The sequence below is a fragment of the Mobula birostris genome, chromosome 9 (assembly GCF_030028105.1).
Source record: "Mobula birostris isolate sMobBir1 chromosome 9, sMobBir1.hap1, whole genome shotgun sequence".
Lineage (NCBI taxonomy): Eukaryota > Metazoa > Chordata > Chondrichthyes > Myliobatiformes > Myliobatidae > Mobula > Mobula birostris.
The window spans coordinates 14,091,240-14,116,932 of NC_092378.1; the positions used below are offsets into that span (position 1 = coordinate 14,091,240).

The 25,693-nt window shown below is 40.3% G+C and overlaps 1 protein-coding gene across 1 annotated transcript in view; it reads right to left on the reverse strand.

The window, feature by feature from the left end:
- Window positions 1-25,693, reverse strand: part of otogl (otogelin-like) — a 171,535-nt gene that overhangs the window by 66,226 nt on the left and 79,616 nt on the right. Inside the window, exons 27-33 of the mRNA XM_072269291.1 lie at window positions 24,857-25,003; window positions 19,343-19,462; window positions 16,485-16,601; window positions 14,608-14,764; window positions 13,898-13,924; window positions 11,942-12,109; window positions 6,114-6,392 (exon numbers count right to left, since the gene is read on the reverse strand). Of these exons, the coding sequence (XP_072125392.1) occupies window positions 6,114-6,392; window positions 11,942-12,109; window positions 13,898-13,924; window positions 14,608-14,764; window positions 16,485-16,601; window positions 19,343-19,462; window positions 24,857-25,003 (1,015 nt within the window). The remainder of the gene's footprint in view (window positions 1-6,113; window positions 6,393-11,941; window positions 12,110-13,897; window positions 13,925-14,607; window positions 14,765-16,484; window positions 16,602-19,342; window positions 19,463-24,856; window positions 25,004-25,693) is intronic.

The window sequence follows — 25,693 nt, forward strand, 5'->3', positions numbered from 1 at the left end:
GCCACTCTCCAATCCTCCGGCACCTCACCTGTAGACAGCGACATTTTAAATATTTCTGCCAGGGCCCCTGCAATTTCAACACTAGTCTCCTTCAAGGTCCGAGGGAACACCCTGTCAGGTCCCGGGGATTTATCCACTTTAATTTTCCTCAAGACAGCAAGGACCTCCTCCTTTTCGATCTGTACAGTTTCCATGATCTCACTACTTGTTTCCCTTAATTCCATAGACCTCATGCCAGTTTCCTTAGTAAACACAGACGCAAAAAACCTGTTTAAGATCTCCCCCATTTCCTTTGATTCCGCACATAGCCGACCACTCTGATCTTCAAGAGGACCAATTTTATCCCTTACAATCCTTTTGCTCTTAATATACCTGTAAAAGCTCTTAGGATTATCCTTCACTTTGACTGCCAAGGCAACCTCATGTCTTCTTTTAGCCCTCCTGATTTCTTTCTTAAGTATTTTCTTGCACTTCTTATACTCCTCAAGCACCTTATTTACTCCCTGTTTCCTATACATGTCATACAACTCCCTCTTCTTCTTTATCAGAGTTGCAATATCCCTTGAGAACCAAGGTTCCTTATTCCTATTCACCTTGCCTTTAATCCTGACAGGAACATACAAATTCTGCACTCTCAAAATTTCTGCTTTGAAGGCTTCCCACCTACCAATCACATCCATGCCAGAGAAGAACCTGCCCCAATCCATGCTTTTTAGATCCTTTCTCATTTCTTCAAATTTGGCCTTCTTCCAGTTAAGAACCTCAACCCTAGGACCAGATCTATCCTTGTCCATGATCAAGTTGAAATTAATTACCATTAATTTATATGGGAAGAATTTTTGAGCGGTCCCAGACCCAAAAAATAACCTACCAAATCATACCAAATAACACATAAAACCTAAAATAACACTAACATACAGTAAAAGCAGGAATTATATGTTAAATACACAGCCTATGTAAAGTAGAAATAATGTATGTACAGTGTAGTTTCATTTAACAGAATCGGGAAGATTAAGCCAAAACCGATTTGTAGGAAAAAAAATCGGCACGTATGCGCACACAAGTGCCCGCACAAGGCTTCATGGTCATGGTAGTCTTTCTTGGGGTAAACACAAGTGTCCCGTATTTGACTGATACTTTTGTCCCTTATTTGGGAGTGAGAAAGTTAGCAACCCTACTTGAACACCTCCCCTCCCCCACCCCACCGCCGGCCGGTCTGCAAGAATATTGTCAATATTAAACCGGTCCGCGGTGCAAAAAAGGTTGGGGACCCCTGCAATAGACCAGTTAACCTGAATCCACTATATATTCTGTTAACTGCTTTATGGTAATATTTTGTTTTATGTGCTGTGTGTGATGTGCTTTTTGGGTGCATTATGGTCTGGAGGAATATGGTTGTATATATGTACAGTCAGATGACAATAAACTGGAACTTGATTTTTCACAGTGTGTGGGAATGTTGCTGTCTTTCCAAAAGATTAGTGACCCACAAATGAAAGAAGGTTAAAGAATCTGAGTGAGTTCACATTCATTACTTGAAACTGTCTGTAAATGACCAGAGGAGCATTTTTATTAACATTACTGCAAAGAAAAGCAAAGGGGCAGGAGCAGATGTCACATGATAACATAGAGCCTGCCTTGATGCTTTTTGTAGTTGTTACAGCGCACAAGAGTTCATGTGGAATCTAAGAAACTAACAAGTGGTTTGTATTAACTAAGAGCTAAAGCTCCTAAACAATAGGATAACAATGCAAGCTAAAAAAAAGTTGAAATATTCTTTATTTTAAAATGTTTTAATAAGTTTATATATCAAATTGTAAAATACCAATTTACTGGAGAGTAATAAGTCTAACTATAACTCTGAATAATACATTTGAAAAGTGTACTTCCCACTTAAATAGGAAACGTAACCTTGCACAGTGAAGTAAAAACCAATGCATAAAGCATCCACAAAATGTGATTTTATAGTAATATTGCTATATAAATATGAACTTCCAGAAACAGACACACTGAAATATTTTCCTTATCCTTCTATGTGGACAGCTGTGGTAGTTAGAAGATATGGTTACAGGCAACTTCCGTGAACAGCACAACCTTTTCCCCTTTAGAGTATAAACTGACTCTTTATATGCAGAGGGTCATGGGTAAAAAGCAAGGGCTAAGTCTATGCAGCAAAACAACCTTGAAGAGAGCATTGTTCTAAGAGCATTTGGTTGGCTCCCTTTGAGTAGTGTTAGTTTCAGCAATATATCCCTGACTTGCAAGGCGACTCCTTTTACATTTCAGTGCTTCAGGATTATTCAATGCTTTTGTACCATAGAAAATACATGGTCTAATGAAAGATCCAACAGCAAGAAAGCAAAGGGCTCAGTCTTGTACTTTATATGGCCATATCTATTTGCCATATGTGAATCCAGCAGTTATTTTATAACGTCTATTATACAGCAAGTGGAACTAAATGGTATTCATAAAAAGATTGGGAAAGAAGGACTTGGGTAATGATGTCTGCATGCACTTGTTTCCCACAGGGATGGAATGTAGAAGTAATTTGAAGAGATCAAAACTGACAAGAACACTAAGAACTCATATTAATTGAGATGTCTTGAGTACCATTTTGTGTTTCTTCTTCTGATAAATGACAATTAAAATAAATATATAAGTTCATAAGATATAGGAACAGAATTAGGCCATTTGGCCCATCGAGTCCGTTCCACCATTTCATCATGGCTGATCCATTTCCCCTCTTAGCCCCATTGCCTTCTCTTCAATCATTTTTTTTCACCATTTCCATTGAACAGAATGTTAAGAATGTCTAAAGCATCCAACACCAAGAAAGGGAAATATCATGACCTGGAAGTCTACCCTAACGAGAAGTTAAAGCCTGACAAAGATTAGATCATGCACTGTATATTTCTGTTTCTCACACCGCATCCCTTCAATATTGCGAAGATTTATTTGTGTGTACTTAGTAATGTGGCTACTTACAGACAAGTAAAATATATTTATATTAGGAAATTAAATGGAGGCTCATTTGGGATTTGATACAAGCCAAAATTTGATAATCAGAAAAAAAATTAAAAATGGGAACTTTGCTGGTTACTCAAAGTGCAGCTCAAAACTATTAAACTGTTAACATTTCAACTTTAGCATTATTATGTTCCAACCCAGATTCAGATTTGTAATGAGGTCATCTATACATTATACATTTGTGAAAAGTGGGTGAATTGCAATAAGAAGGAATGCTAACACAATATATTTTTCTGATTCACTCCAGTTTGTTATTTCCATCTCATAAAGTACCATAGATATGTGATTTTCCTTTTCATAAATGGTTTTGCAGATGCAATTCACACATTTTATTTGTAAGCTGAGAAAGTAATAAAAATACATCTGATCTGATTGGTTCATTACATAGAAAACCTACAGCACAATACAGGCCCTTCGGCCCACAAAGTTGTGCGGAACATGTCCCTACCTTAGAAATTACTAGGGTTACCCATAGCCCTCTATTTTTCTAAGCTCCATGTACCTATCCAAAAGTCTCTTAAAAGACCCTATCATATCCACCTCCACCACCGTTGCCTGCAGCCCATTCCACGCACTCACCACTCTCTGCATTAAAAATTCACACCTGGCATCTCCTCTGTATCTACTCCCAAGCATCTTAAACCTGTCCCCTCTTGTGGCAACCATTTCAGCCCTGGGAAAAAGCCTCTGACTATCCACACAATCAATGCTTCTCATCATCTTAAACACCTCTATCAGGTCACCTCTCATCCTCCGTCGATCCAAGGAGAAAAGGCCGAGTTCACTCAATCTGGTTTCATAAGGCATGCTCCCCAATCCAGGCAACACCCTTGTAAATCTCCTCTGCACCCTTTCTATCATTTCCACATCCTTCCTGTAGTGAGCTGACCAGAAATGAACACAGTACTCCTAGTAGGGTCTGACCAGGGTCCTATATAGCTGCAACATTACCTCTCGGCTCCTAAATTCAATTCCACGATTGATGAAGGCCAATACACCGTCTGCCTTCTTAACCACAGAGTCAACCTGCGCAGCTGCTTTGAGCGTCCTATGGACTCGGACCCCAAGATCCCTCTGATCCTCCACACTGCCAAGAGTATTACCATTAATACTATATTCTGCCATCATATTTGACCTACCAAAATGAACCACTTCACACTTATCTGGGTTGAACTCCATCTGCCACTTCTCAGCCCAGTTTTGCATCTTATCAATGTCCCGCTGTAACCTCTGATAGCACTCCACACTACCCAGAACACCCTCAACCTTTGTGTCATCAGCAAACTTACTAACCCATCCCTCCACTTCTTCATCCAGGTCATTTATAAAAATCACAAAGAGTAAGGGTCCCAGAACAGATCACTGAGGCACTCCACTGGTGACCGACCTCCATGCAGAATATGACCCGTCTACAGCCACTCTTTGCTTTCTGTGGGCAAGCCAGTTCTGGATCCACAAAGCAATGTTCCCTTGGATTCCATACCTCCTTACTTTCTCAATAAGCCTTGCATGGGGTACTTTATCAAATGTCTTGCTGAAATCCATATACACTACATCTACTGCGTTCATCAATGTGTTTAGTCACATCCTCAAAAAGTCAATCAGGCTCATAAGGCACGACCTGCCCTTGACAAAGACATGCTGACTATTCCTAATCATATTATGCCTCTCCAAATGTTCATAAATCCTGCCTCTCAGGATCTTCTCCATCAACTTACCAACCAGTGAAGTAAGACTCACTGGTCTATAATTTCCTGGGCTATCTCTACTCCCTTTCTTGAATAAGGGAACAACATCCGCAACCCTCCAATCCTCCAGAACCTCTCCCGTACTCATTGATGATGCAAAGATCATCGCCAGAGGCTCAGCAATCTCCTCCCTCGCCTCCCACTGTAGCCTGGGGTACATCTCATCCAGTCCCGGTGACTTATCCAACTTGATGCTTTCCAAAAGCTCCAGCACATCCTCTTTCTTAATATCTACATGCTCCAGCTTTTCAGTCCGCTGCAAGTCATCACTACAATCGCCAAGGTCCCTTTCCATAGTGAATACTGAACTAAAGTATTCATTAAGTACCTCTGCTATTTCCTCCAGTTCCATACATATTTTCCCACTGTCACACTACACTGTTGTTCAATACTCTAAATGGAATTATTAACTGCAAGCACCAAAATTAACTGTATCATGTGATATAATAAACATTGATCTGACATACAGTATATTTTAGAGTCATAGAGCACTACCACACAGAAACTGGCCCTTTGGCCCATCTAGTCCATGTTGTAATGTTAATCTGCCTGGTCCTATCGACCAGCAGCTGCACCATAGCCCTCCATACCACTCCCACCCGTGGATTTATTATCTTTGAGAAGCTTCAGTTGTTGATTCATGTGTTGATATTGTGGTTTTGTAATACTTCAGGGCTGATTTCATAACTCAAAGTACTATGTGATAATGGCAATGTTTGAAATAATCAATATCAAATATGCAGCGAGTTGGGGTCATTGCAATCAGATTTTTAGTCTTTCTGCACCAGCCTTTCTACAGCCAGGAGGTAGGCAAATGTGAATGCCCAGTAAGAATAGTTCTAAGTCCATCTTTGATCAGGCTCAGCCCTGTTGTTAAATAATACAATTGCACTTCTTGCACTCAGCCTTGCTCAGATGAAGCATTGCAAGGCTGTATCGTATGCTATGGTATCACAAGCAACCATCCATAGGATTAAAATAAAGGAAAAGGTCATTTTGAATTGTACTAAACCAGCACTTGAGTAGGCTATATTTTAATGTAAATATTATGAGTGAAGTATCACTGGGAATTATGATACTGGCAAGGCGGACACGTAATTGACAAGGAGGGCATTCATGGGGGAAACCTCAGTGACCACTTCAATTTATGGCAAAGTGTCAAAATAACAAAATGTCCTGTGTTCCCTTAAAATGTTCAACACAAAATACGATAACTCTATTCACAAAAAAAGACATTTTTAAATATTAGATCTGTTTCTACAGGCAAAGTTGTTCCATCAAGCCTACCAAGTGCATTCATTTAGTTTCAGGAAGTTTTATGGGCCTTTGGTCACTTACCTTCAATTCTGAAGCTACCTGAGAATATAAATGATTCTGAGTACTCATATTGAGCTACTTTCACCACAGATGGTGTCAGAGAGATGAAATATCCTTTCCTGCTGTACAATTCAAAGGTACTATAGCCTGGGATCCAGTTGCTCTGGTGATGGATGAATGATGCGGCTTTATGAAAATGTTGGTTGTCCTCCCATTGCACTAATCGTAGATTATCACTTTCACCCGTGTGTAGGAAGTAATTTGGTCTTTCAGCAGACTCAAATGAAACAACAGGCAGTGCTGTAAGATAACAACAATACATAAATCAATTTCTGGCATCTCAACCATAAAATTAGGTTAAAATATTCAAAATACCGTGCAAAAACTATGTTCTGAATAGAAATGTATATATCCTGCAGCTTAAAGTACCATTACACATTTAAATTGATATAGAAAGTTGGCAGTAGTGTTTGCTTTCCCTGAGGCTCCATGCAAGTATTATAATATAAAATATATATTATAACCAAATACAGACACATCACTTACCTAGAAGGAAATCTTTCCAACGGTTTCATCAATTTTATTCAGCGATGCCACAAAATATTCAAAAACCCTCAGATACAATCTTCTTTCCTACTTCTCACTCTGTGATTTGAACTTTGAACCAATTGACATTGATAAATGACCAACAGCTGCCAAATGAAGATTTAGCAATGGTCCGGGGATCATCATTACATCAGAGAAGTTTAAGTTCATGACTCTGAGCCAGAAATGATGAGAAGGAAAACTATTCTGACCATTCTACCTGATCTTATGAATGCTTCTCCCAGTCAACAATTGAGTCATTCAAATTCTACAATTTAATTCCTTTTAACAAAACTATATTTTACCTTCAATTTGGTTAAGAATGTAAAAGCTCACTTTCTTAAGATTACTCTTTGCAATTTCCTACAGAAATGCTTCTCTGTAACAAAATTTTAAAAATTGCTCCAATATTATAGTTGATACAATATTTTTTAAATATCTGTCATCCCTATATGACAGGAGGTTTCCTTAAGGTGGGGCATAATAAAAAATATTTTTCTTTAAAGTGTGAAAATAATAACGTATTTCATTACATTTCCAAGCTCTTATTTTCCTTATATAATAAACCAACAAAATGTCTGTCAGCCTCAAGATGTAGCCTTATTAAAAATATAAAGCAATTTTTTTCATTACTTATGTTCTGCATTTATTACTGCATTTAGTCATGAACTTTCTCCTCTCTGCTTATATTGCGATTATAACAAAACTATTTAGGACTTGATGGCATGTCATATCTGTGCAAAGGAAGAAAACACCAATTATATTCTTTACGGTTGAAAACTCTTCCTGTCCTGTCTCTTTCCTGTGGGGACTTTTCCATCACTTTGTCTGCAACTATGATACATCCCTTTGGGTTCCTTCAACTAATGCAGGGAAAATATTTATTTATTTATTGAGTAACGGCTCAAAATAGGCCCTTCCAGACCTTCCAGCCATACTGCCCAGCAATCCTCCAATTTAATCCTCGCCTAATCGCAGGACAATTATCAATGACTAAGTAACCTACCAATCAGTACAACTCTGGACTGCAGGATGAAACCACAGCACCCAGAGGAAACCCATGTGGCCAAGGGGAGAATGCACAGACTCCTTGTTGGCAGTGGCAAGAATCGAACCCAAGTCGCCTGTACTGTAAAGTCTTGTGCTAACCATTATGCTACTGTGCCACACCATCCACGGACTCAATTGGAAACACACATGTTTACACAAGGATCAAGTTCAACAGTCAAATGCCTGTCAACAAACTATTAATATATAAGGTATATTAGATTAGATTATGAGAACACTCAGTCCTCGTTTATTGTCATTTAGAAATGCATGCATGCATTAAGAAATGATACAATGTTTCTCCAGAGTGATATCACAGAAAAAACAAGACAAACCAAAGACTAACACTGACAGAACCACATATTTATAACATATAGTTACAGCAGTGCAAAGCAATACCATAATTTGATGAAGAACAAACCATGGGCACGGTAAATAAAGTTTCAAAAGTCCCCGAGTCGATCGACTCCCGAGTCCCCAATAGCAGGTGGCAAAAGGGAGAAACTCCCTGCCATAAACCTCCAGGCACCATCAACTTGCCGATGCCTTGGAAGCAGCCGACCACAGCCGACACTGAGTCCATCCGTCCGAAAACTTCGAGCTTCCAACCAGTCTCTCCGATACAGCCTCCCGAGCGCCATCCTCTGCCAAGCGTCTTCGACCTCGCCCCAGCTGCTGAAACACGCAAAGCCAAGGATTTTGGGGCCTTCTGCTCCGGAGATTCCGGTTACCACACAGTAGCATCGGCAGCGAAGCGGACATTTCAGAAGTTTTCCAGGTATTCCTCCATTCTCTCACATCCGTCTCCATCAAATCAGGATTGTGCACGGTCCCCCTACTTGACAGATAACGGACATCACCACCGAAGTGGCCACGCGCGTTGCCGTCGCACCGCCATCTTCTCCTTCTTAAGTTTATATCCTTAAACTGTCATGTCACATCATAACAAAAACCACGGTTTCCAAGACAGAAGATAAGTAAACTTCAAGGTGTAAGTTGACATTACATCAATTGTTTTTGAAGATGAGTTCGCAGTTCTAGGAGAGAGATTCAAAGATTTCAAAGGTACACTTAATGTCAGAGAAATGTATACAATATATATCCTGAAATGCTTTTTCTTCACAACCATCCATGAAAACAGAGGGGTGCCCCAAAGAATGAATGATAATTAAACGTTAGAACCCCGAAGTCACTCCCCCCAGCTCGCCTCCTTCCCGTGCGTAAGCAGCAGCAAGCAACGATCCCCCCCAATGGCAAAAAGAAAGCATCAGCACCCACAACTGAGCACTCAAGCATGAGCAAAACAACAGCAAAGACACAGACTTGCAGTTATCCCAACGACTTCGAGTTTCAGCCAGTATTCGACATACCACAGACTCTCTCTCTCTCCCTAATAAGGGAGAAAGAGATGTCTCCGCTTCACAGCAAGAGGGGAGACATAACAAACAACTCGCTGGTTTACAATGTTAAAAGTCCATTACGTTGCTTTTTTTGAGATCTGTAGGTCAAAGGGGCGCTACAACATTTTACTTGTTTCTTTCAGAATCTAAACAATTCATTCCAATCCAGAAAATTCCAGAATGTATAAAGTTCCAAATTTTGGGATCACAGAAATTTTAGAATAAAGAACCTCCTGTTGTTTTTTTTTATATTTTTAATCTCTATGTTTGTGTTTTCCACTTTACGTATTATCAGGCACAGTACAAATTTCTGACAAAGGGATTGACAACTTTACTCTGAATGGGATAGAGGCATCAATGAGAGCATACTTAATGGAAATGCATTCTATACCTCCTCCTACATAGTTACACCTAGTCAGAGAAGCAAAAATCTGTGTACAAATGCTTTCATTAGTTTATTTTATGATATCCAACTACCTGTTATATCTTTACCAAGACCTGAAGAGCAGTCAGCTCTGAAACCAAGCAAGGATATTAAATTTAAATTTAACTTAGTCTGTCTTTTGTACTTCAGATGGTGTGAAAGTTGAAGATGCAATATCACATTGCACTGCAAAAAACAATGTGTGTTCAGCACCCCAGTTACAACTTTCCAATTTTTGCAACATCAAAATGGCAGTTTAACTGAGCCACTGAATGTTTATGTTTAATCACATCTAAAAGCTTTTGTGGAGATGAACAGCTCAGCTCCCATCAAATTGCTTTTACTAACTGAATTTGCACCTGATTGAAATAGGTATAACAATTGACTTTTTAATTCAGTAAAGTGTGGATAAGCAAGGTGTCAGTTCTTGCCAAATAACAAGATCTTACGTCTGATAAATACACTCAGTGGCCACTTTATTCGGTACACCTGAAAACCTGCTTATTATTTCAAATATTTAATCAACCAATCACATGGCAGTAACTCAATCAGTAAAAACACGCAGACATAGTCAAGAGATTCAGTTGCTGTTCGGACAAAAAGAAATTGGGGAATAAGTGTGACCCAAGAGATTTTGACTGTGGAATTTGACTGATGAATAGCCTCTTTCTATGGTGTAGATACTTTCCATTTCTTTGAAATGAACAAGCAGCAGTTTAATTCATATTCTTGCACTCCTTTCAGGAGCTTGCTTAAGATATTAAGATACAACACAGAGTCTTTGGACTGAGGAGCTGTATTTTTAAGAAGTATGGTCAACTTTCATTGGAGTTTGGGGAGCGTACCTTCTGTATAGAGTGTTTACATTGGATACATTGGAATGTACACCTTCAGCAAAAAGATGGCTCATATTAGTGTGACAAGGTCTGCTCAAAGGGTGCCTTTTGTCTTTCACAAGGCCTTTGAAGGATGTGGTTAGGAAGAAAATCAAGGTGGAAGACATCAGTTTCCATGACCTGTATGGATTTAATAGGAAATCATTTTCCACACCACGATTCCTGAAATGAAATATTTGTGTTCCCTACCACCACATAAATTGGACTCCATGGTAAATAATATCCATCTAAGTCTGGGGAAAGTATCAAACTGAGGTGAAATTATTGAAATGAGGCTGAAAAATGCCATTTGGGTTTAGAAAGTGCTTAGAAGAATTCTACAACCTACTTCAGAGACTTTAGATGCCAGAAAAGACCTGACATGCAATTAAGTACTTTGGTTTTGTAAACTCTCTACTTGCATGCAGGGAAATGGTTGCTGATTAATCTCCTTTTGCCAGTGAGAGTTGATGGACAAACATTGGCAGGTCTCTATGAGAGCTCTCTGCTGTAATTCAGCAAGTGCATAGGGACATTTTACCTCTTGCACAAATATTCAGGTTGGTACTTGGTTCAACAACTATTGGAAGGATGGTACTTTTGGGAAAAGTAGCGTTTCTTAGAATGAGACAAGAGTCTGCATCAACAAATTATGTGTCTACATGTGTTTACATGGAAGATTATTTTAATAAATAATATTCCAACTGCCAGGTTATCAACTCACCATTAAGAATAAAACTTGTGGAGTACTTCTTTGCAAAGGGAATATACTGAAGTCCATTATTCACATATATTGTGATTCAAGTCTGAAAGAAATAGCTCAAGACAGGCGTTCCCAACCCAGAGTTCACAGACCCCCTCAGTTAACAGAATGGCTCCATGGCTTAAAAAGTTTGGGAACCCCTGTCTTAAGGTGATACAACATGCCCAGAGTAGACTGATATACATAATATCATTTCTGTGCTGTCCAAACCGTAGTGCTGGACTTTTTTATATATAACAAAATATAGTTCTTAAATATGGACTGCTGATTATGAAAACAACTATCTCTCATGGGAAAAAAATCTTATGCAGCAGATAGCCCTCATATCTTAAGCTACTGATGAAAATCTTAAAAAATGCTGAATTCTGAAATAAAAATGGAAAATACTGGAAACTCTCAACAAGGTTAGGCTGTGCATTTGGAAGTGACCGTAGCTGAGCAAAACTTGCTGAGGATTTAGAGCATTTTATTGTTTTATTACAGCTATTGAGTACAGGAAATGGACAACAAATGACTCAAATTGAAGAACCTGGACGAATTGTGGCTACTGATGACTAGTGATGCAAAACCACAAATAGACTTCCCTAACACTTTTTATCCACAAGGACTGAAAATCAAAAACTAATCTGCATTGCTGGATACGTATATAAAAACAAAGGCAATATGTTTCATAATCATATGTAATGACAAGAAATGTGAAAAATCCCATGATCATCCATTTAATTTTTACAGATTGCACTGAAAATAATGCTCACTTGATTGCTTTGCCTTGTACAATCCAGGTGTAATCATGAAATTCATTAAATTGTTCTCGCCAGCATTGCTTATTTGCAAAGGTATAATGTCCCCATTTATCCTGTTGCTTGCAATAACTGTATCATTCCACAAGTAGTTAATGAGCAGATATGGTCCTTCTCCAAGATCTGAAATGATTCAAGAACAACTTGAAATTTTATACCACAATAATTTTCATGACACTACGTGCCAGAAAATAATGAATTCAAAATATAAATTTTCTCTGCTCCCCCACCCAAGGTAACAAGACTAGTTTCTCCCACTTTAGGCTGTTCCACTCCTGGATGGAGTAATTCATAAAGGTACTATAAGAAGGCCCGAAAGTTTCTGGAGACAGAAACGGCCAACGCTCAGTGCCCACAACTCACCTCCATCTGTCACCTGTTGACTAAAAGCAAAGGAATTAACAAGTTAACAGAGATTTTCATGGTCCTTGATCTGGGAAAAATAGGTCAGCATCAACAAAAGATAAGAAGCATTGAAAAGAAAAAGAAAAAACTTGTTTTCCAAGAATCCGTAACAACACGCCACATGAAATACCATTGGTATTAAGTAAAATGATGTTTAATATTTAAAAGGAACAATCACTGCATCCAGTTACAAAATTGGCATTAATCAGAATGTTATCACTTATCAAAAAGGATGCAATTAATAGATAGATAGATAGATAGACATACTTTATTGATCCCGAGGGAAATTGGGTTTCGTTACAGTTGCACCAACCAAGAATAGAGTATAAATATAGCAATATAAAACCATAAATAATTAAATAATAATATGTAAATTATGTCAGATGGAAATAAGTCCAGGACCAGCCTATTGGCTCAGGGTGTCTGACCCTCCAAGGGAGGAGTTGTAAAGTTTGATGGCCACAGGCAGGAATGACTTCCTATGATGCTCTGTGTTGCATCTCAGTGGAATGAGTCTCTGGCTGAATGTACTCCTGTGGCCAACCAGTACATTATGTAGCGGATGGGAGACATTGTCCAAGATGGCATGCAACTTGGACAGCATCCTCTTTTCAGACACCAGTTAAGTGATCTTCCCTCCTCAATGCCTGTCTTTAAAAGATTTCATGGTGAAGTGGAGAAATAAAGAACAGGAAGAGTCAGATTTTCTTTCCATTAATTTAAAATGTACTTTATGGGCTCTCTGTAACACAAGAATTACTGAGCTACTCAATTCTGAAAATCCACAGCCTGATATCTGGTATATTCTGAATTTTAATCAGGTAACTGACTAGGTGCTGTAAGTTATTGTGCTCCTGCATGTAAGAAGTGTTTTTCCATTTACAGCAAGACATCACAATTTGTGTTATATTGAGGAGAAATGCCTTATGCACAAGAGAAGATTAAACAAGAAACAAAAGTGGAGGAGATTAGAGGAGTCAAAATACCAGCAGAGTTTGGTCTTCAAGATAGGTGCTGAAAACAAGCAATGTGGAAATACTGTGAATCTTTTTTTTAGAAAGTCATACTTTTTGCTGATGGGTGGCAGGGTGGAGATACATCTCTACAAAAGATACCCCTTCCTTCCCCAAGCCTGTAGGTCACCCTTGGGCAAGGTGCAATTCCTGCTTAGCAACCCCCGCCCCCCCTCAGCCCCATCCCCAATCAGGGCCATGTGAAACCAGGGGAGCGGGTGGTGGATGGTCGTGTCACAAGTCCTGGCTATGTGACCACTGATGCCGATACTCTGAAGAGTACCGATAATGGCTGGGGTCACCTGTCTTGCAAAGACACTGCCCAGAAGGCGGCAATGGCAAACTACTTCTGTAGAAAAATTTGCCATGAACAATTGTGGTCATGGAAAGACCATGATCACCGATGTCATACGACACGGCACATAATGAATGAACTTTTTGCTGAAATTTGAAGAAAGATTCCTAAATTAAGTAGGCATAAAAATGTACATACCTCGATTGTAATATTCACAGTCGAAAGCTGAAAGATGTCAAGAATACAGAATAAGTACAAATCATTCTAAACACTGATTCTGCCATAAAATGTTAGTTTCCATTTACATTCATGATTCAGTTAAAAATCAAGAATTCTAACCACAAGTTCACTGCTTTGTATTCATTTTATGGTCTTTAGAGATAACACACAAGTGGATTCATGAAAATATAACTTAAATAGATTTTTCTCAATAATTTCTATAAACTGTGGTCACATGGGATTTATATTTCTAATTAAAGTTACAGATGTTCTCCCCACAAGTCATGATGGCTGATTTCCTGAGATTCTGATCTTTTGATTTTTGCACTTCCTACAATCAAATCAAGAGAAAGTTTTCAATTATTCTCCTTTTACAGGAAGTAAGAATATTAGTGTGCAAAACTAACAAGCCATATTGTTACAAGATTGCTTTCATTTTAAAATACCGTATTGTATTGATTGAGATGAGGGTAATCAATGTTACTCCAGTGTTTACAGTGCCCAGTAAATGACTGAATTCTGGTTAAAATTATAGAGTTCTTGCTATTCATCCATTAAATAGATTGTCAAGTCAGTACTATCATCAACTTACAATGAGCTATTGTAATGTCTATTTTCTTCTATATTCCTGCCCATTTTGAAGCACAGTTTTTGTGTACCATATCTACCATATATCTGTTAATACTCACGGCAAACACTAGGTGACCTCCAGCTAATTGCCACTCCCTTCTGACAGCATTTGTGTGCATAAGCTGCCACACTGGTACAGAAGCATTCACAGTCCCCACCACGGTTACAGTTACACGTGTCAGTGAGGCAATTCTTGTAAAACCAGGTGACGTCAACCTGAAAAAGACTCAAAGCCTTTATTACTTGTACAGATAAACAAAGCAAAGCGAATTCTGAATAAAATGGATATTGGTTTTTAATGCGTATTTTAAGGGCACAAACGGTTGTATGGCACAACACTGCCACCTAGAGGATGTCAGGTAACTACATTACCTTACTAAGTGAAATAATTGAAGTCATTTCAATATCGTATTTAAGTTATGAAACAAATGCTCAGAACTGAAATCAGATTAGAGAGTCATCAGTGAGGAACTTTTTGTTAACTTTACAATATCTTATAGCCCTCAAAGAGTGATCCCAGTGCCTTGTTATTGAAAGTCTAGAGGAATGGGAAACCAAGTGCTCGGTTAGCTCACAGCCAAGATGGCTTCCAAGATAGAGCAACGGTGCAGTCTCAACCATTCATTCAAGGGTTTTAGCAGTTACCATTCAGGTGATTTCTTATTTTCTCACGAACTGTGCAGCTAAACTTCCATTTAATCTTGGCTTGACAAAGATAGTTAGGATGCCTGTGCAGTGGCAGGAATAATCAATGAGAAAAGCTGGGAAATATTGCAGGTCAAATAATCTAATTTTGAAGTTAGATCTTTCAGATAAGTGACAATTCAGGTGCAATATGGTGTGATCTATAGAAACCCCACCTAATTATACCAGGCCCCTCAGAAAACTTAGCATTGGCCTTGTAATAGTGGGAGTAAGGATTGAAATTTAGGAAATTATACTGCTAAAGATTCAAAATATATTTATTATCAAAGTCTCTATGCAGTATACAACCCTGAGATTCATCTTCTCACAGACAGCCACGAAACAAAGAAAACCATGAAACCCACTTAAAGAAAGACATCAAATCCCCAAAGTGCAAAAAAAGAACAAATCGCGCAAACAGCAAGGGGAAAAAACAAGTGAGAAACACAGAATACAAAATACAGAATACAAAGACGTCGAAAGAGTCTAGGCATCTTCAGCTCAGCTCAGTTCAATGCAATTCAGCACTGCATCTCTCACTATCGGCGGGCCACCACGCTCGTCTGCCTTATCAAAATCATATAAAGCAGCAACAAAAAAAAAGAGCATCCAGATACTCACTCCATGGATTAAATCAGGAAACATTTTACAAGTTATAGAAAAAGAGAAATGAGTTGTTACGGAAGATTACGTGATATGAAGAGTAGCTAATTGAATAGATGGAGGGACTATTTTAGTGAATTTGGGGAGTCAAAAACTCGGAGAACACGCATTTTAGGAGGAAAAGGATGTAGAAACTTGGAGCCCTCTCAGCCAACAGAAACTGATGTTAGGTCCATTGATCACTTTAAATATGAAATTAATATATTTTTGTCAACCAATGATATTAAAGGATATTTGGAAAGGAGGTATGTGTGTATTTTTAATGTAGTAAAGTTTTGAGCAGATAAACACCATACTCATGTGTACCAACGTTTTCCAATGAAATAATGAGATTTCCAATCATACCTAACATGAACACACACACTGAGGAGGAGATGCCAGGTATTCTTGCTTCCCCCCAACCAAAATACACACCCTCCACCTGACCTATTAGGTACTTCAAACATTGTCAGATTTCTGGCATCTTCAGGATTTTCTTTTTTATCTGCTTTTTGACAGGGAGGTGGTAGTTATTTGCAAACTAATGCAGAAGTCAAGACAGAAATGCCAAGAGTAAAGTCAGTAAGAGAAATAAAATCCTCACGCTTACCACATTATGACAAGGAGCGAACACTTCACTATAGAGAACAGCACATTCCCTCTTTGCAAATGGTTGCCGGATTAAATCCGCTTCACATGGCCGAGTGATACCATTCCTACTCACACACTAGCATAAAATAAAAGAGTAAAGTATTAATATTTGAATTGTTATCCTTGAATAGGATTAATTAATTAGCCATAGTAAATAATATGATTGATAGAATTTCAAAAGGGAATTGGGAGAAGTGTAGAACTAAGGATAGCATTTGTCTCTGTCTCTATGATAAACAATTGTGAGCAAACTCCAAACCTACATCAATAATAACACTCTAGATAATGAGGCTTACTCAGCTCAAATCTTACCAACTCTTAGCCTTGTAGGAGAACATAACACAAAATAATCGGAAAGCTTGTGTCCTCCTTAGTACCTTGAACCCAAAGATGTCTCATGTCATATCCTCACCATTACCCCCTTACTGAGGCATCAGGGTACCTGGGCTGAGGCCCATTAGTAGACAAGGACCAGATGCCATCTGGGAACATTACCATGGTGGAAAGGATTGTTATTCAAGCCTTAGGATCTTCACCTGCAGTACTGACTAACTGATTTTGTCATGTCACCCTTCATATGAGATGTTGGATGATTTCCAATCCTCTGCCAATCTGCATTCTGCAATTCACGCAAAATGCTGGAGCAGCCTAGTGGGTCAGGCAGCCTCTATGGAGAGGAATGAAACAGTCAATGTTTCAGGCCGAGACCTGTAGTCACTCCTGAGTTCCTCCAACATTTTACTCTGGATTTCCACATCTGCAGAATCTCGTGTGTTTATGCATTCTTCAGTTACTGAGCTTTTATTCAGGCTAGAAAGAATGAGAATAAACCTGACCTTTTGCTCAAATTCTCTAGTCAGTTTTCCGAGACCCATGCAATCCACCCCACTTCAGTTAATTTTCCAGTCATTTTAACTAGCAATTCAAAATACCCAATGACGTTATAGTACCTAACAGTATCCACTCACATCTGATTAGCAGATGCTTATAGTCATCAAGTACTTTATACTTTATTGTCGCCAACCAATTGATACTAGAATGTACAATCATCACAGCGATATTTGATCTGCGCTTCCCGCTCCCTGGAGTACAAATCAATAGCAGATATTAAAAATTCAAATTATAAATCATAAATAGAAAATAGAAAATGGAAAGTAAGGTAGTGCAAAAAAGCCGAGAGGCAGGTCCAAATATTTGGAGGGTATGGCCCAGATCCGGGTCAGGATCCGTTCAGCAGTCTTATCACAGTTGGAAAGAAGCTGTTCCCAAATCTGCCCGTACGAGTCTTCAAGCTCCTGAGCCCTCTCCCAGAGGGAAGAGGGACGAAAGGTGTGTTGAATGGGTGGGTCGTGTCCTTGATTATCCTGGCAGCACTGCTCCGACAGCGTGCGGTGTAAAGTGAGTCCACGGACGGAAGATTGGTTTGTGTGATGTGCTGCGCCGTGCTCACGACCTTCTGCAGCTTCTTCCGGTCTTGGACAGGACAACTTCCATATCAGGTTGTGATGCGCCCTAGAAGAATGCTTTCTATGGTGCATCTATAAAAATTAGTCAGGGTTTTAGGGGACAGGCCAAATTTCTTTAGCTTTCTCAGGGAGTAAAGGTGCTGGTGGGCCTTCTTGGCAGTGGACTCTGCTTGGTTGGTCCCAGTCAGGTCATTTGTGATATTGACCCCAAGGAACTTAAAGCTTTTGACCTGTTCCACTTGCGCACCACCAATGTAAATTGGGTCGTGCGGTCCGCTACTCCGTCTGAAGTCAACAACCAATTCCTTCATCTTGCTGACGTTGAGGGATAGGTTATTGTCTTCGCACCATGCCACCAGGTTCTTAATTTCCTCTCTGTACTCAAACTCATCATTACCCGAGATACGGCCTACAAGTAGATTTTTGACCAGCAATAACACATTGAATCAAGGAGTAGGCTCACTGGGACTCAACAATTTACAGCCCATCTAATGTCTTCCAGTCTGGGTGGAAGTCGCAGCTGGGTTGCCATCCAATTAATTTCACAATGAACAACAGGAATGGCAAGCTCCTGTGTTAACACAAGGAAATAATGACACAACCCTACAACTGAATGACCCCAGTTCAAATACTGCCTGTTTGAGAATAGAGGACAACGACCTGCCATTTTAAGATCAATTCCAAATTATTTCTGGATGACCTCAAGGTGTCAAATGAGCCATGATTTTTTTTCGTCTTTCTCCTAATTGCTGACCATCCTGTTTCTCAGCGTAAAATGAAAAATACGTGGAAGAAAAATCCCTCAGGCTTTTTTTTAAACTTAATACTACACATTTGAAACAGAGTGAATAGCTTCGGCCACTCTGCTTTTTAAAAAGGCAATGCTGCTTGAAAGGGCAAGAAAATGATTCATATGCTTATAAATTTGAAGTAACAGAGGCCTCAGTTTAGATCTGCTTAATGGTATTGATCCATGGCATAATAAAGGTTGGAACCCTGATTAGATGGATCAAAATTATAATCCTGAACAAATATAAACACTTGGTTCAACTGCTTTGAGGAGATTTTTTTAACCTCATTGAGGTATAAAAATCTCACTTATCTATAAAAGCAATAGAATTGCATAGCACATTATAAAATCAGACGAAGGTTTTCCAACCTGGAGTCTACAGACCTCTTGTTTAATGGCATTGGTCCATGGCTTAGAAGAAGCAGGGAACCCCTAGACCAAGTTTGAGAGGCTGCCCTGCAGATTTCACTAAAACCCAAATGACTAATGCAATTACCATTAACTGCAATAGACTGCCTCAAAACTCCACTCTTTCTACATTACACCCTTTATCATTCATACCTGTCCAAGAGCCCAGCTATCTCCAAAAGACTGGGCATTGCTTACTTCCATGTTGCTTGATGTTGTCATGTCATTCCCTGTGATTTTGTCAAAATTTCCACACAATCCCGTTAGTTTACCCTGTCAACAGTTGGAATAACAATTATTATTATAACACAACTGTCTAGAATTCACTCATTCATTATGTAGCTGCTGCATGTTGACCCAGTGATTGTTCCACTCTGGCCTAAGTCCCCTTCCACCAAAGTTCAAAGTACATTTATTATCAGTGTATATACATTGTACAACATTGACATTTGTCTCCTTATACACAGCCACAAAACAAAGAAACCTAATAGAACCCATTTTTAAAAAAAGTCAAACACCCCATGTGCAGAAAACAAAAACAAATCTTGCAAATGATAAAAGTAAGCAAACAACATTCCGAACTGAATTTCACAAAAGTGAGTCCGCAGTCATGAAGCTGGTCATCATTGCAGCCGATCCAAGAGCTCGTTAGCTGCTGGCCACGGCCTCAGTTCAGCACAGAGACGAGTAAATCTCACAGTGACGAGTAGACCTCACAGAGACAAGTAAACCTCACAGAACAGCAAGCTAAGCACCGGCCTTTCCCTCCATTCTCCTGGGCGTATTTCCCAGAATAGTGAAATAAGCAAGTGAGGAGATTCCTGGGGCTTTAACTTTTTGTCCTCTCTAGCAACAGGTGAGGTCCCTGGGGACTGGACAGTAGAAAATGTGTCTTTACTCAAGAAAGGAAATAAGGGTAATCAAGATAATTAAAGGCCCATGAGCTGAATATCAGTGATCAGGAAGCCATTGGAGAGGATCCTGAGAGATATGGATTTATATTCATTAGGATTGGTATGGCCTGCTTAGGGCAGTCGGCATGGACTTGTGCAGGGCAGGTCACACCATACAAAGGTGATCAAGTTTTTTGAGGAAATGACGAAGAATTAGATGATGGTCGGACAGTGGATGTTACTACATAGACCTTCGTGAGGCATTTCATAAGGTCCCTTGTGGTAGGTTGATTCAGAGGATAAAGATGCATAGGATCCAGGGTAAATTGCAAGGTTGGATTCAAAACTGGTTTGTCTGTAGGGGACAGAGGGAGGGCAATCTCTCTGTCCTCTACAGACAAGGGGTGGAAGGCTGTTATTCCGACTAGAGTCCGTGGTGTTCTGCAAGGATCAGTGCTAGGATCTCTCTTGTTTGTGATATATATCAATGATTAGGATGAAAATGTGAAAAGTTAGATTAGCAAGCTTGTGAATGACTGATGCATTTTCGATAGTGTAAGCTATTATCAAAGGATACAGCAGAATATAGATCAGTTATAGATGAAGTGATAGTCAGAGAAGTGACAGATGGAGTTTAACCTAGGCAAGTGTGAGGAGTTGCATTTTGGGAGGTCAGCATACAGTTAATGGTAGACCGTTTAGCACAGGGGTTCCCAACCTGAAGTCCATGGACCCTATTGTTAATCGTAAGGCTCCACGGCATAACAAAGTTTGGGAACCCCAACTTCAATAGCATTGAAGTTCAGAGGGATCTTGGGGTCCAGGTCCATAATTCACTGAAACCTTTGCACACTGCTGTATATGATGCCATTATAGACTCAGTTGACACAGTAAAGATCTCTTCTACACAAATGCATATAATAACAAGAAACATCTTCTTGAACATCATAAACACAAAATACTCTGCATATGCTGAGTTCAAAGCAACATTCACAACACACTGGAGGAACTCAGCAGGTCGGGCAGCATCCGTGGAAATGATCAGTCAACGTATCGGGCCGGAACCTTTCGTCAGGATTGAAGAGGGAAGGGGCAGAGGGGCAGATTGGGGGACTGCTTCGTCGAGCACCTCCACTCCATCCAGCACAACAGACAGGATCTTTTTATCAAAAAGTTCTGGTTATGTGACCATTGACACCAGCCTGACAATCTCTGAAGGGTAGTGATAATGGTTGGAGTCACCCATCCTGTAAAGACACTGCCCAGAAGAAGCCAATGGCAAACCATTGGTACTTAACGAATACTGAGGTACTTAATGAACACGAGATACTTAATGAATAATTTGCTTCAGTATCTTGGCGATTGTAGGGATGACTTACAGTGGACTGAAAAGCTACTGTATAGATATTAAGAAGGAGGATGTGCTGGAGCTTTTGGAAAGCATCAAATTGGATAAGTCACTGGGACCAGACGAGGTGTACCCCAGGCTACTGTGGGAGGCAAGGAAGGACATTGCTGAGCCTCTGGCGATGATCTTTGCATCATCAATGGGGACGGGAGAGGTTCCAGTGGATTGGAGGGTTGCGGATGTTGTTCCCTTATTCAAGAAAGGGAATAGAGATAGCCCAGGAAATTATAGACCAGTGAGTCTTACTTCAGTGGTTGGTAAGTTGATGGAAAAGATCCTGCGAGACAGGATTTATGAACATTTGGAGAGGCATAATATGATTAGGAATAGTCAGCATAGCTTTGTTAAAGGCACACCGTGCCTTACGAACCTGATTAAATTTGAGGATGTGACTAATCACATTGATGAGGGTAAAGCAGTAGATGTATGGATTTCAGCAAAGAATTTGATAAGGTACCCCACACAAGGCTTATTAATAAAGTAAAGAGGCATGGGATCCAAGGGGACATTGCTTTGTGGATCCAGAACTGATTTGCCCACAAAAGGCAAAGAATAGTTGTAGACGGGTCATATTCTGCATGGAGGTCGGTGACCAGTGGTGTGCCTCAGTGATCTGTTCTGGGACCCTTACTCCTTGTGATTTTTATAAATGACCTGGATGAGGAAGTGGAGGGATGGGTTAGTAAATTTTCTGATGACACCAAGGTTGGGGGTGTTGTGGCTAGTGTGGAGGGCTGTCAGAGTTTACAGCAGGACATCAATATGATGCAAAACTGGGCTGAGAAGTGGCAGATGGAGTTCAACCCAGGTAAGTGTGAAGTGATTCATTTTGGTAGGTCAAATACGATGGCAGAATATAGTATTAATGGTAAGACTCTTGGCAGTGTGGAGGATCAGAGGGATCTTGGGGTCCGAGTCCATAGGACACTCGAAGCTGCTACGCAGGTTGATTCTGTGGTTAAGAAGGCATACGGTGCATTGGCCTTCATCAATCGTGGGATTGAGTTTAGGTGCCAAGAGGTAATGCTGTAGCTATATAGGACCCTGATCAGACCCCACTTGGAATACGGTGCTCAGTTCTGGTCACCTCACTACAGGAAGGATGTGGAAGCTATAGAAAGGGTGCAGAGGAGATTCACAAGGATGTTGCCTGGATTGGGAAGCATGCCTTATGAGAATACGTTGAGTGAAATTGGCCTTTTCCCTTTGGAGTGACAGAGGATGAGAGGTGACCTGATAGAAGTGTATAAGATAATGAGAGGCATTGATCCTGTGGATAGTCAGAGGCTTTTTTCCCAGGGCTGAAATGGTTAGCACGAGAGGGCACAGTTTTAAGGTGTTTGGGAGTAGGTACAGAGGAGATGTCAGGGGTAAGTTCTTTCTCGCAGAGAGTGATGAGTGCGTGAAATGGGCTGCCGGCAATGCTGGTGGAGGCAGATACGGCAGGGTTTTTAGGAGAGTCCTGGATAGGATCCTTGTGTGGCCACGTGGCCAAGTGGTTAAGGCATTGGACTAGCTACCTGAAGGTCGTGAGTTCGAGCCCCAGCCGAGGGAACGTGTTGTGTCCTTGAGCAAGGCACTTAATCACACATTGCTCTGTGACGACACTGGTGCCAAGCTGTATGAGTCCTAATGCCCTTCCCTTGGACAACATTGGTCTCATGGAGAGGGGAGACTTGCAGCATGGGCAACTGCAGGTCTTTCATACAACCTTGCCCAGGCCTGCGCCCTGGAGAGTGAAGACTTTCCAGGTGCAGATCCATGGTCTCGCAAGACTAACGGATAGAAGCTTAGAAAAATAGAGGGCTACGGGTATCCCAAGGTAATTTCTATAGTAAGGACATGTTCAACACAGCTTTGTGGGCCGAAGGGCCTGTATCGGGCTGTAGGTTTTCGATTTTTCTATGTTTCTAAACAGCTTTTGTAGAAAAATTTGCCAAGAACAATCATACGAATGAATTATCCTACCAATCTGCACGTGTTTGGGGTGAGAGAGGAAATCAAATGACTCCGAGGTAATGCACACAATCACGGTGAGAAGGTGTGCGCTCTACTTGGGCAGTTCCAGACATCAGGACTGAACTTGGGGCAGCAGTGTTATCTGCCGCACTGCTGTGCAGTTACCCATTAATAACACAGGCTGGTGGTAGATTGTACTGCTGTAGGAGGGAGTATGATTGGGAATGCTGTTTGAATGGCAGCCAATTAAAGTAGTGAGCCTTCAATCCAGAGTCAAGGGCCAGACCTGGATTTTAAAGAGCGAGATAGGAATTCAAATTCAGGTTAGGATTTTGTCCCACCTACTTTCAAAACTTAGGAGCACAAACACCAGAGAAAAAAAAATCAACAGATGTTGGAAATCCAAGCATCAGCATTTCTGGAAAAGAGAAAACAGTTGAAGTTTTGGCCCAAGGCCCTTCGTCAGGACCCGAGGTCCTCCAGCATTTTGTGCGTGTTGCTTCAAAGCTTAGTCTTGCATTTCATGATGGTATGTATCTACAGGTTATAGATTCAAAGAATCAAAAAACTTTATTGTCATTCTAACCGTACATCAGCTCTGCAGGGCAGAATGAGACAGCGTTTCTCAGGGGCAGTGCAATCATAACATAACAAATGCAACACTAAATAATAAACATAACAATAAATAGTAAAACACAACAGCCACATGTCAGTTAAATCAGTTATAAGTGTCCAGTGCAAGTTAAAAGTGTCCAAAGCAGAGTCAGGTAGAGCAGCTATTTAGCAGTCTGACTGCCTGTGGGAGGAAGCTGTTTAGTAGCCTTGTGGTTTTAGTTTTGATGCTCCTGTAACGTTTGCCTGATGGCAGAAGAACAAACAGTTCATGGAGAGGGTGTGAGGGGTCTTTAATGATGTACCGTGTCTCCTGGAGGCATCGACTCTGAAAGAGGTCTTGGACAGAAGGTAGGGAGCTGACAGTCCCATGGGAAGATCGCTTGGAAGAGGCCTTTGAAAGGAAGCTCTCCAAGTACGCAGGACTGGTCAGCAACTGTCAGCAGGCTGGATAGAGAGCGAGGTGTCTCCCAGTGGAGGTTGGTTGTAGGGGATTCATAGCCCGTTCTTTAGTTAGGGCCTTCAGCATTTTGGGCATCGAGGGAGAGAGGAAGGGGAGAGCCATCCGCAGTACCACCGATGCGGCAGAGAGGGCCTCAAGATGGCTGTGGCTCAAAAGAGGGGAGCAATGGAGTCATAAGTAGCTAGCCATCTGAACACAAGCTGGGGTCTGATAACCTGTATCAGTAAACCTTAACTTTGATATTTTCCATTTGGTATGGTCAATTGTTTCCTTCAGTTTGTTAACTTAATACGCTTCAGCTGGGTGAGATTAAATTGAACAAGACTACCTACCTGCCACTGGGGTCCGACCTGAATGTGAATCGTTGTCTTTTTATCCCAGAACACTGTAATCTCCAGCTCTGGATAGTATACCACTGAGTAGTAACCTGCCTTCCACAGCTGAAAATCTTTGGTTTCCCTTCTCACTCCAGACAGAGTCTAGGAGGAACAACAAGCACATTGAAGAGTTAATACTGTCTGCCTGTTTGCAGGTTTCTTAAGAACATTTTGACTGAAAGATAAAGTTTGTAACCTGTATCATTAAAGCCTTTATTGGTAGAACAGTTGTCCTGTTCCCCAGTATACTATTAGTCATTTTCAGTGGATTCTGGTTAATTGGGTCATCAGTTAACTGGGACAGCCAAGATTGGGACAATTCTTAAAGAATAAAAACTAATCCAAAAAAATAGCCAGAATTCTCTTCATTTATTTGTGACACGATGCCACTTAATTGGGCCAAGAGACTGTTCAAGTTTCTGACTAGCATGTGAGTGGCCATTAGACACAACACTGTGCTCAGAGCAAACAATTTTTATACAGCATCAGTTGCATGTGTTTATGTTCAAAAAACAGAGATTTTTGCTACTGATAGCTGTCAAGGAATAAGCAGTACAACCGTTGGGAACTGATTTGCTCTGTGGTTTCAAGCAATCAGGCTTGGAGATGCCAAAAATGGCCAGAAGTGAAAGTGAAACTATTTCACTAATTCAACAAGTTCGGACCTATGAACAGTGTGAAGGTTTCGACAATCATCTTGAATGTTACAATGAAAAAGAAGATTTGGAAGATGCAATCATTGGTAGCAATGCATAAAGGGAGTCCATTGTCCACACTACAGTTGATCAAAAG